The sequence below is a fragment of the Biomphalaria glabrata genome, chromosome 3 (genome assembly GCF_947242115.1).
Source record: "Biomphalaria glabrata chromosome 3, xgBioGlab47.1, whole genome shotgun sequence".
NCBI lineage: Eukaryota > Metazoa > Mollusca > Gastropoda > Planorbidae > Biomphalaria > Biomphalaria glabrata.
Window position 1 is genome coordinate 12,471,165 of NC_074713.1, and position 12,895 is coordinate 12,484,059.

At 36.3% G+C, this 12,895-nt stretch overlaps 1 protein-coding gene across 10 annotated transcripts in view; it reads right to left on the reverse strand.

Moving 5' to 3' along the window:
- The window catches only part of LOC106060266 (uncharacterized), a 45,102-nt gene that overhangs the window by 30,407 nt on the left and 1,800 nt on the right, over positions 1-12,895 (reverse strand). Inside the window, exons 1-2 of one of the 10 annotated variants that reach the window (XM_056023378.1) lie at positions 12,231-12,372; positions 2,111-2,299 (exon numbers count right to left, since the gene is read on the reverse strand). The exons of 1 other annotated variant lie outside the window; for it this stretch is intronic. In XM_056023378.1, the coding sequence (XP_055879353.1) occupies positions 2,111-2,240 (130 nt within the window). In that variant the 5' untranslated portion in view covers positions 2,241-2,299; positions 12,231-12,372. Of the gene's footprint in view, positions 1-2,110; positions 3,327-12,230; positions 12,373-12,895 lie in introns of those variants that run through there. 8 more of the 10 variants (XM_056023377.1, XM_056023374.1, XM_056023375.1 and 5 more) reach the window with 8 other exon arrangements.

Sequence of the window (12,895 nt, forward strand, 5' to 3'; positions counted from 1 at the left end):
ACGGGAAGGTGAGATCAGAGAACAGGTTTTGGTCATGATGTCACTCGGTGTTACTGTCATGTAGAGACATATGTCATTTAAACAAAGGCATTTTCGTAAACTAGGAAAGAATGGGTGGAGATTTTTATAGTACATAGTTGTTACGAGAAGTTGTTTTTTTTGATATTCCTAATAAGGTCAATTAGAATTTAAATATCTAGATATATATCTCGACTCTATACTAGGCTATAGGCTACTATTGTTTAAAATTGTTTAAATATTGCTTGTCTAAATGATAAATCTCAAAAACTTTTGATATGTGTATCTGTTTGACTAACGCCATGCGACAATAAATGTGAGTATACACTCTCTTTAGCAAAAGTTACATGATCAGATCTACAGCTAATGGATATGGCTGCCTGGTCGTGTCGTATGCGCTCAAAACTGTTGTCTCCACGGTCCCGAGTTAGAACCAGGGGCGGACTGGGTGTCAAAATCGGCCCGGGCATTTCTATACCATCCCGACCTGCGAATTATATGCCACATGATGGGCATCCAATTATACCTGTCCTCAAGACCATTGTGTTAAGTTCAATAATGTATCGAAAGTAGTTTTATATATGAATGGCTTATTAGATGATTTTGAAACTATCTTATAAGCGCTATTACTAAATGAATAAAGTATAATACTTAAGAGTGGGTAATCTCTTTGTGTGAACAAATTCCTGCTACCATATTTATTAACCTAAACATGTACATGAAGATCCTCCATCAACGAACATATTGTTTATAATTCAGTTTCACTCCTCGCCATTTTCTCAGACATTTGGACCTCAATTTACAAATACAACTCTTAACCCTCGATTATTCAACTGCCCGCCTCACAAGGTTACAGAGGTGCTGTGGCTGAGTGCTTAAGCGCTAGGCTTCCGAACCTGGGGTGTTGGGTTCGGATCTCGATGAAGACTGGGATTCGTTTGTTTTTTAAGAATATAACTATAGTTATATATTCTTAAAAAACAAACGAACACCTCAATTTAATTAATACTGAGAACTATCTAATAGAATAGACTCACTCTAAGATTGACTATAGAGAAGATTCCTTTCGTTTTTCTTGAACCAAATTGAGATTAAAACGGAAGTATTCAGGGAACAGTACCAAGAAGAAGAGGCAGACAGAGAAAGCGATGGGAAGACATCAAAGAATGGACGGGTCGCCATTGAAAGAGATTCTATCTTATCTTATAAAATACAGACGTTACTTCAAAGAAGATGCTTACGTCCTACGCATGGCAAAAGACAAAGAGGAATGGAGAAAAACGGTCAATAGATCTTGTGTGGTGCCCCAACCGTTCAACGGACTAAGAGTCAAGAGATAGGTGAAAGTAGATCTTGTGTGGTGCCCCAACCGTCCAACGGACTAAGAGTCAAGAGATAGGTGAAAGTAGATCTTGTGTGGTGCCCCAGCCGTCCAACGGACTAAGAGTCAAGAGATAGGTGAAAGTGACAAAAACTGAATGACTGAAAAACAAAAGATGCAGTATTTTTTATTTGTGTTTATCTAAATACATTCCCTGATACTTTCAAGAACTCTGGTTATTTCTTTTGAGCCGTGTCGTTATTTAACCAAACCAAATAGAATGTTTGCTCCTAGACCTTGAATTTTCGTTAGATCAATCAAAGCATTAGATTTGATTACGCTAAACCTTCTGAAAACAAACGCACATCATTTAGTTCATTGAAATATTACATATTTGTGTCTGTATCTAATCTGTGTGCACTCATTCTTAATCTTCGGAATCCAAGACATCGCCATTATTTATTATTAGTTCGTATGTAGCAAAAAAAAAATAATAATAATTGGCATAACGCTAAAGCTATAAATAATGATGACGGCTCTTGAGTCTTGCGAAATGAAATAGGCGATTTAAAAATAAATATAGCATCTAAGGGTAGCCCAATCAATTTTTTCAACTTAAAGGAATGTGCTCTTTTATTTCTTAACATAAACTTTCTACAGAGATTCTACTTTGCTGAATGTGAAGTCCTGCAAAAAGTATTTCCTATCTGATTAATTGACAGCCCAAAGCGCTGGTATTGTCCCCTTTCATTTCAAATTTAAAGAACTTACCTTTAAGGGCCATAAACTCCTCTTTATCAAAAACGCTAGAGCAATCATCCACACTGGAATCTAATCCGTGATGTAAATCCGCTAACAGGGAACTATCCAAATCTTTATCCACATCCGAATCTTCATCCATAATCCAGTTTTACGGCTTGACTTAGCAGCTAGGAAACTTCTACATACCAGAGTCCCGATCTAGAAGGAGTCAAGTGGTGCAAGATGACTTGAAGCAAATATTGTTAAAAATGTAGAACAGATTATACACGAGTAAATTTAAGTAGTGCATCTTATTTTCAAACCTAAATCTATTTTTAGATCCACGTGTCTCGTATACAAAGTTGATGTAGATGAAAGAAATGAATCTAGTCACGCGCAGTTAGTGTAAGTCACAGAACAGAAAACTACTTTGAATTTGTGGGAATCCTGTTTAAGTGTAATTATAATTGCGACATTAAATATTTCCTCTGAAATCGGCACGTTAGAAACAAATGAAATGACTAGATGGAGAGTCAGATCTAATTATACATGTAGTGTTGTTGTTTTTATATACAACATTATATATGAAGTCAATATGTTTCTTATATGTTTGGATTTTAGCAATCGATTTTCCTTATTATAATTATCTTTAAACTAATCATGAACTTTTATGAAGTGTTAACATTAGGAACAAGATCTAATTACCATCTCAGCTCCAACGTTTGGAAAAAAAAATCCTAAAGAATTAGAATTTTAAACTCTATGCGGTATTAGTTTTATATAAAAAAGTTTTATATCAGTACTGCGCATCAACCAAAGTCCAGACACTTCGACATTATGTCGAATGTTATAGTACAACTCACAAAGTAAATCTTTCGCTGAAACAAGTAACGTTCTGTCTCGAGAAAGTTCAAACTTTGTGTGTCACTTCCTTCCACAAGTAGTTTCCATGAAATAAAACACTTTACTCTCTAAACCTAGTAGATTTACAGTAAATCACCAAGTACCCAACTCAAGTGCTACAATCACACGATAGTGAGAGCACACGGCAAGTACTCAAAGCACACACACACACACATAAACGTTTAACCCCCCTCTCGCCAGCGAACACATAAACAATTCCTTATCGTCTGGGTAGACCTGTGTCAAACTTGAGACAAGTCTTTACCTACTGCCTGAAGTAGATCGGTACCACACACATTAATAGCGTTGTCTTGTGCTGACAGGAGGCAGTTCATAAGTATTGACACTGCAGTGACACCGCATGGTCTATTACATTGTGTAGTCCCTGCCATGGGACGATTTCAAGTCGACCTAGAATACCTTACTTTTATATCTGACTACCAGATTACTTGTATGTAGACACACACAACACTCAGTCCCACCCACACACACACACACTTCATGTGGAATTAGGCATAAATAATAGTAATAACTTTAATGTTCAAATGAAGGCATTCAATAATTGGAACACGACATTCACAAAAAAAAATTTAAAAAAAAAACGACAGTGTACAAGTGAACAGACGGTTGTCTAAAGTGGACAGAGCGTTGTCTAAAATGGACACGGGGAGTCTAAGTGTAAAACTGGACAGAGGAGTGTTTTATTGTACAAGTTGTCGGTGGGTTGTCTCTGTGTACACGTGAACAGAGGATGTTCGCACTAGCGGATCCAGAACTTTGGAGTGGGGGGGGCGATTTTTTTCCAAACCCTAACCCTAACGCCCAGTAAACCCTAACCCTATGCATAAACGTGTGTACAGAACACACATACACACACACACACACACACACACATATATATATATATATATATATATATATGTATATATATATGAGAATTTTAAAAAGCAGCATTTCTCAACCTTCGGCGAAAAAGTGGGGCAACGCTATAAGGTTCCCTAGTGGGGTTTGGGGCAAAGCCCCGACGACAAAAGCGTTTTCTTGCATTCTTCAATGCAGAAACGCATTCTCCTGACATTAAAAGCTTATTATTCATCAATGGAGTTCGGGGCGAAGCCCCGACGACAAAAGCGTTTTCTTGCATTCTTCACTGCAGAAACGCATTCTCCTGACATCTAAAGCTTACTATTCATCAATGGAGTTCGGGGCGTAGCCCCGACGCCAAAAGCGTTTTCTTGTATTCTACACTGCAGAAACGCATTCTCCTGACATCTACAGCTCATCATTCATTAATGAAGTTCGGGGCGAAGCCCCGACGACAAAAGCGTTTTCTTCTATTCTTGACTACAGAAACACATTCTCCTGACATCTACAGCTTATTATTCATCAATGAAGTTCAAGGCGAAGCCCCGACGCTAAAAGCATTTTCTTGTATTCTTCACTGCAGAAACGCATTTTCCTTACATCTACAGCTCATTATTCATCAATTGAGTTCGGGGCGAAGCCCCGACGCCAAAAGCGTTTTCTGGCATATTTCACTGCAGAAACGCATTCTCCTGACCTAAAGCTCATTATTCATACTATTAAAAAAAAAGGACCTTTTCAATAATATTGTACTTGAAAGATATTCTAATATGAATTTATAGGCCCTTAATACATTGCAAATAAAAGCGATTTGTTCCTTGAAAAGATAAGATACCCCACATATTTAGATTTTGGCTTTGAGGATCGCCGCAGAAAAAAAACTTATTCGATAAATAGTATTCAAGAAAACTCTAGTATAAATTGTGAGTTATAGTCCCAAATTTAATTAGCTAGAAAAATATCAGATTGAGTAAAGGTTGGGAAAAGGCGACTATGTAAATATTATTTGAGTTTAGAACTCATCTCAATCAAGTTTCTTATACTGAAAAATTTCGTTTGAATTCTAACTTTTCCAATGCAAAGTCTTTCTTAAAATAATTATGATAAATTCATGTGAAATTACATAGACTTTGGAAATGGGAGAGGCGGTAGAATTAAAACGATTAATCTTCGCTCCTTTAATAATTTCTGCTAAAGATTGCATTTGGCATTAAAGAATAAAAAAAAAAAGTAGGGCGACTCGATATACGAATTTAATTTATAGTATATATAAATTATAGTAGTGGCAGATTTTTTACATTTTGTAATTTCTAAACTATAATACTAAAAGAAAAAGTATTGGTTTGTCCGATGGGGAAAATGCAATTGCATATATCGCCCTTCCCACCTGGAGCAACCCTTTTTCATTTAAATTTACTAATGATAAAATTTGAGATATGGTATGGTACGACATAATATACAATGGGTCACATATCAATACGTAGTTTATATTATATAGATATTCAACTAATTTTGTTCACAAACTATGATTCTCCATAAGAAATAGGACCGCCCCCCCCACTCAGAGTGCTAGAGTGGGAAGGGCAGTACATGCAATCACCCTCCCCCCAACCCCACCGAATCGACCAAGATACCAGAAAGGGAGCGACATAATATAAAATTTATAGATTAATTCAACTAATTTTGTTCACAAACTATGATTTCTCCATAAAAGTAGGACCGCCCCCCCCCCACACTCAAATGGTTTAGGTGGGAAGGGCAGTAGAGGTATTCTCCCCCCCCCCACCCCCAAACGTTAAACAGGGAACGACATAATATAAAGATCGGTTAAAATATCAATAACAAGTTTTGATCATATAGATATTTAATTGATTCTGTTAGCAAGCTGTGATTTCTACAAATAAATTGGACCGCCCCCCCCACTCGAAAGTATATTGGGGAGGGGCGGGATTGATACCATTGCCCCCTCCCGACCCCACCAAATCGGTCAACATACTAGAGTAGGGGGCGAAATAATAAAAAAATAGGTTGAAATATAAATAATTAGTATATATTTTTAACATAAGTTATAAATTTGTATACAAATTGTGTGAATTCTATACTAAAATTCGTCCGCCCCCCCCCCTTCGGGGGGGGGGGGACGGCCGAGTGGGGGGGGCGATCGCCCCTACCGCCCCCCCCCTGGATCCGCCAGTGGGATGTTGTCATGGTGGAGAAGTGGAGAGACTGTTGTCTTAAGTAAAAGTGGACATAGAAAAAGAATAGAATGCGATATGGACAATGTGAGGGCGATATAAAGTAACCTAAAGGAAAACTAAGAAAATTACAAGAAAATTATTTTAAAAAATACTTTTAAAAAAAACAAAGCTTATAGTTAGCGTAGTTGTATCAATTACTATGGATCAGTCATATAATTAAATTTCGGAATAAATCTAGACTAATAATAAATCTGTGCTATTGTAAAATATGTGTACCATTTTTTTTTTGTTCAGCGCTATTTCATATGTGATCGCTTTTTAAATGCTTTTATACAAAAAAAAAGGGGGAGGGGGAGAACGAACTGAATTCGAACTCAATGCTTAAAATTCCCCAAGTTGACACTCTACCAATGCGCTAGCGAAGTGCTTATGTAAATAGAAGGTAGTATAGTTATCTATTTGTTAGCTACAAAAAAAAAAATTTAAGCGGGGAACCTATAAAGGTAACAAATTCAGCTGATACCACCAATCAGTCTAGTACAATTTCTTTCCTTTGTTCGAGATACCAAACAAAATAATTAATTACCAATAGTTAATTAACTATATATATAGATTGTCACCGTCGTCTTCAACAGCTTCAAGTCATGTGAACGCATACCCCAATGTTTTGCTCTTATTTGTCCTGTTAAAAATTAAATATGTAAATTTTATTCACATACGTATAGACAATATTTATATCAATATAGAAAACGAGAAATACTATTTAAGAATCTAATCCCACTACTGCCTTGGGTAAGAGAAATAGATGCACTGATTACTTTTGGTTTACCAACTAATAGTCTCATTTTCATCGTGTTAAAGATTATAATGATCTATTATTTGTCATTTTACAGTCATTGGTGTGAATGCGATTATAGGTTTGAATTTATGTGTGACGCAATGTGTGAGTACGACCAACCCGCATGGGCCGCCTAAGAGTTTGTGTAAAAGTCCCTTCATCATCATGTTCGTTTGTTGTTGTTTTTTTGTTACTATTAACCTGCTTTTTTTTTATTTAAAAATAAACCTTTCTAATTTAGATCTAGGATGTCTGCCAGGTAATGAGAACCACATGTAGATGTACACAACGAATTTCTCTGATAAAAAGAAACTAAATTTAGTCACGTTTGATTTCGTAAGACAAATGTTTCCCCCCAGACAAAGGCGGATATTGGATTTTGTTTGACTTTATCTTTGGAAAGAGTACACCGGGGGAAGTAGGTCTGCTGACCCTTGCACTATATATATAACCATAATATTATTTATTCATATTGATCAGTGGTTCCCAGGCGTTTCCCTTAACGGAACAATTGACACATTCTGAGTATTTAAAGGAACACTGCTTTTTTTTTTTCCTGGAACACCTGTTCAGGCCTCGCGAAACACTAGGGTTCCACGGAACACAGTTTGGGAAACACTGATGTAGAGTATAAACTCTACCGTGCGTTGAGACATTTTTATTGTGTTGCTATATAACATGTTATGCACAGATGTATAAAGATGGCACACGCACTTTGTTTATGTTTGAGAGATATTTGGTACTTGGTTATATAAGTTAGCTTTACCTTAACTGGGGGTCACAGATAGTTAGGCTGAGTTATCATTACATGTTTAAGCATTAACGGAATAAATCGTTGTGCGGACATATCATTATGTGTTATCTTATCTTATATAATACAGACGTTACTTCAAAAAAGAAGATGATTACGTCCTACGCGTCATGCATTTAGTCATGCATATTAACCAATGACTTAAATTCTGCCAAGTCACTGGTTTTCCTGGCTAGCTCAGGCAACCCATTCCATGCTCTAATAGCACTAGGGAAGAAGGAGTATTTGTACAAATTTGTCCTAGCATATAGGACGAGGAATGTGCCTTTATCTTTGTGTCTTTCAGAGTATTTTATTAAAGTTTGTTTTTGTATTTGAAGATTATGGTTCAGTGTTTTATGTATTATTGCTACTTTACTTTTGAGCCTTCTGTCCTGAAGGCTTTCTAAATTTAGTGATTTTACTAAAGGTGTTACTCTAGTCAAATGTGAATATTCGTTTGTTATGAATCGCACTGCTCTATTTTGTGTCTGTTTTAGTTTCTTAATGTTTTCTTGAGTTGAGGGGTCCCAAACAGTGGATGCATATTCTATTATTGGCCTAACCAAGGTTAAATAACATTTTAGTTTTATTTTCTTATTTGATTTATAGAAATTTCTTTTAATAAATCCTAATGCTTTGTTTGATTTTTTTGTAGTTTCATCAATATGTGGATTCCATGACAGTTTTTCATTTATTATAACACCTAGGTATTTTGCGTTTTTAGTCTGTGTTACTGGTTTGCCATGAATAAGATAAGTGGAATTAATTTGTTTTAGTTTTTTTGTTACTCTTAACAACTGACATTTTTCTGGGTGGAAAGACATGCTCCAATTTGATTCCCATTTCTGTAATTCATCTAATTCTCTTTGTAAAATATCTGTGTCTTGTGTTGTTTTTATTGTTCTATATATTATGCAATCGTCTGCAAATAATCTGACTTTTGTTCCTGAAGTAATGCAATTTGGTAAATCATTTATGTAAATTAAAAATAGTAGTGGACCCAAGACTGTTCCTTGAGGTACACCTGAGTTTACTGTTATCGGTGTTGATTTAGAACCATTTATTATTACAGTTTGTTCTCTCCCTATCAGAAAGTCTTTAATCCACTGATGCAGTGGACCATTAATGCCGAAATATTTTAATTTTTTAAGCAAACTATGGTGGTGAACTTTGTCAAAAGCCTTAGAAAAATCTAGTAAGATAGCATCTATTTGTTCACTATTATCTAAACCTTTTGAAAAATCATCAATTAGTCCTATTAGTTGTGTTTCACATGATCTATATTTCCTAAAGCCATGTTGGTATGGTGTGAGGACATTATGTTTGTCTAAGTGGTTTATGATGTTGCTACATATTATGTGTTCTAGGATTTTACATGTGATGCTGGTAAGTGATACTGGTCTGTAGTTTCCTGGGTCAGATTTTTATCCTTTTTTAAATAGGGGGGTGACATTAGCTTCTTTCCAGTCCTTTGGTACTCTGCCCTGGTTAAGTGAAGCCTGAAAGAGTATTTTGAACACTGGGGCTAGCTCATTACTTAGTTCTTTGAGTAATCTAGCTGGAATACCATCAGGTCCAGAAGCTTTATTTGGTTTGGTGTTGGCTAATAGTTTTTGAATTCCATTTTCTTGTACTACTATATCTTCTATGTTGTCTACTTGGTTCAAATGAAGTAATATGTCTTTGTCTCCTGGGGCTGAGAATGCTGATGCAAAGTATTTGTTTAGAATGTTTGCTTTAGTTTCATTATCATTATGTATTATGTTATGTTCATCTTTTAATGGCGCTACGCCTGTTGTTTCCATTTTCTTAGACTTAATGTATGACCATAGGTTTTTGTTATCTTTAGATATTACATTGTTTATGTATTCACTCTGCAGCTGTCTGCTTACTTTTTGGGTTAAGTGTTTAATTTTTATATACTTTTTGTAAACTCTTTCTGCATTAGTTTCTTTAAATTTTCTATATAGGTTTTCCTTCTGTTTACAAAGCTTCTTTAGTCTATTATTAAACCAGCATTTATTTATTTTGTTTGATGTGTATTTAGTTGGTATTTGATTTTCTATAATGCTTTTAAGATGGTTTTTAATAAAATTCCAGAGGTCATCGACTGGTTGGTTAATGTCTTTTTCTAATAAGAATGTTTGTTGAAAGTTTAATGCAGCTTGGTGTAGTTGTGTTAGGTTACATTTATTCCAGAGTAAGATTTTTCTTTTGGGTTTTGTATTGGCTACTGCTTTTATCTGACTGTGTATTTTTATGATCTCATGGTCTGATAGACCAGGGATAATATCATAATCAACTACTAATCCAGGTCTGTTGGTTAAGAAGAGATCTAATGTGTTGTTTAATCTAGTTGGCTTTTTAATGATTTGATCTAAACTTAGGTTGTGTAAAGTTTCTATGAAAAGCTCATTTATGTCCTTAAGGTTTTGGTGTTTATCTATGGTTAGTGTTTTCCAATTTATATCAGGTAGGTTGAAATCACCCATAATCCAAAAAACTGCATTTTATAACTGTTGTTTTAGCCAATACAATTAAATCAATATACCCAAAGCTCTCCTAAAATAAAATTCAAATATGCTGTTTAAAGTATCTCTCTTTATACAACTCAGTATAAGAAAAAACAAGATTCCCGACTCAAAAATATAAAAGAGAAAAAGTTTGTCGACACAAAAATGTTGAAGAGAACAAGTTTCCGGCCCACAAAGTGTATTAAAGAACGCGTTCTACAAGTCTACTTCTAAAATGCTAAACTAGCGATATTCTTTATATAACTATTTTTATGCGAGTATAAATTACATGTATAATGTTTATACCGGCAACAAAGACTATTGGGTCTAGATCTAATTGAAGAAGAAATCTGAGTCAAGTTGTGGAATTATAATACTGTGCTCCGCACGGATAAAACAGACTTCTGGTAACATTAGATGTAGAAGCATAATACAAAAGGGTAACTGTTTCTTTTACTTGGTTAAATCATTGGTTATTAAGTCTAATTTAGACAAAGGTTTACAGCTGTGGTGGATTGTAAGCTGTGCCAGTTTCGGATTTAAAATATACTAGAGTCCGTGGTTACTTAAATGTCAGGGTGGATGTGATAGGGCGGTATGGAGAAGGTGTAATTGGACTGTGCGCTCGTATAGCAGCGCCCATAGGAATGTGATAAGCTTCTCGGAATGTAGGGTTTCGGTCTCTTTGATATAAAGCAATGGCTAGAATCAACCAAGATTATCAAGGATACACTTTATTAAGTTTAACTAATGTTTTTATTGGGGAAAATACATTGAAGGACCAGTTTTACTGGGGGTGGGGGTGTTACAATTATAAAATATATTTATAAATAGCTGTGTATGTGGACTGTGTATCCACACATTTCCGAGTTTGTTCCACTTGATAAATGTGTATTAGAGAGTAAGCCCCCCAAGTCTACTTCGCCCCTGGGCGTGAAAGGGACGTACCTATTAAACAGAGGACGAGAAACTCGCTGGTAGGTATCTCCGTTTGAAATCAAGGAGTAATCTCAAACTACCATCAGGACCAGGTACACCAAACTGTCATCCAAACGTCAACACAGACACTGCAAGGGAACCACTGGTGTGTTTTGTTGTGTGTTGTGAAGGGAGAGCGAGAGAGATGTGTGTATGTGTGTTGTAAGCTGCTCACGAAATGTCAAGTTGTTCAAGCAATAGTTATTGCATGCCTTCTTTCAGATTCTCTCTCTCTCTCTCTCTCTCTCTCTCTGAGAGAAAAAATAATGAATGGGAAGAGGAAATATGGGTGAACCTCGTAGAACAGAATAACCAATGGAACAGGGCGTGTACTGTGTTGGGGGAAAGATAGACAGATGCCGAACATGCAAATAAAAATAAACGGAAAGACAGAACGAGAAATCAAGTTGGAGGCAAACATAAATAAAGTCACGTGCTCTCCAGGCAACTACTCAAACATCCTTTGTTTCCACTCCACCACCCTGACCACAGATGTAACCAAACAAATCCTCACCACCACCACCACCACCACCCTTATAAAAATTGCTGACAACGACGGAAAGAAGCTACAGTTGCAACTTCCCTTAACGCACTCATTAGAATCTGGGATCTAGACATTTTTTCCCACTGGTCAGAAGTCTTGGTTCTGAAGATGTCTGGTATAAACGATTAACTCAAACTGACTTTTAAAACAACAGAGGAAAGTGAGTGTCAGAAACATGACATCAATAGCTTTATGTAGCACCCCCCCTCCTTCCCATCTTAGACAGGTACTGTAAGATCACAGGGTGTAGCCAGGTAGTAAGGGATGTGGGGGGCTCGAACTGTGCTAAGTCTTACTGTAAAACAAGCATTCCAGCCAGTTCTGATTTCTTTCTCTCTTTTTTACCTGGCGTCTTAGAGGTGATGCGCGTGTTGGGGAAAGAGTGGGGGGGGGGGGTAATCTGAGTCATCTTTCTCATCTAACTTCTCTTAGCTCTGACCCCTCTTCTTCTCTCTCTCTCTCTCTCTCTCTCTTACTCTCTCTAACTAAATGTTTCTATCTATGTATCAACCTACCTACCTAATTATCTAACCTCATCCATTCTGCACATCACAGAGAAAAATCCGTCAGACTTTACTGTAAACACCACACAATATGAGAACTCATCTTAAAATAATAAAGCCTTTACTAGAAGACGGTGACTTTAACGAATACTCTCGAACGGATTATTTTTAGTGTTTCGTAATTTTACACCAAACCTCTCTCGTGACTAGCCCAAACTCCAGTGGCACTTAATTGCGTTTAAAATCACATCAAAGCTTGGCCCTTGAATGAAGGTCAATATGATTTGACTCCACAGTGACTTTGTTTGTTGACCACACATGGGACAATAACGAGAGACTTGTGACCAGTTGTTTGTTAGGAGTTAACTGGCTTCACCACCACCACCACCCCCCAGTCTCAATGTCTAAGTAGAAAGCAGGGGTCGACGATTGTAAAAAAAAAAAAAAACGGTTGAGGGGAGGGGGGCGCTTGAAAAGTATTATGAAAAATCTATTCCAATGAGAAGTATTTTCTCATTTCAGATTAATATAGTTCAGCCATGAATTTAATTAGACTATTGATTCAGTATCTTTTTAATTTTATTTTTATTAGACAACGTCCTATGCTATCAAAACGTTTGTGTTGCCCAGCTTACAGAATTAAGAAAATGAAAATGTGAACAAGCCTATCAGTAGCTCTAC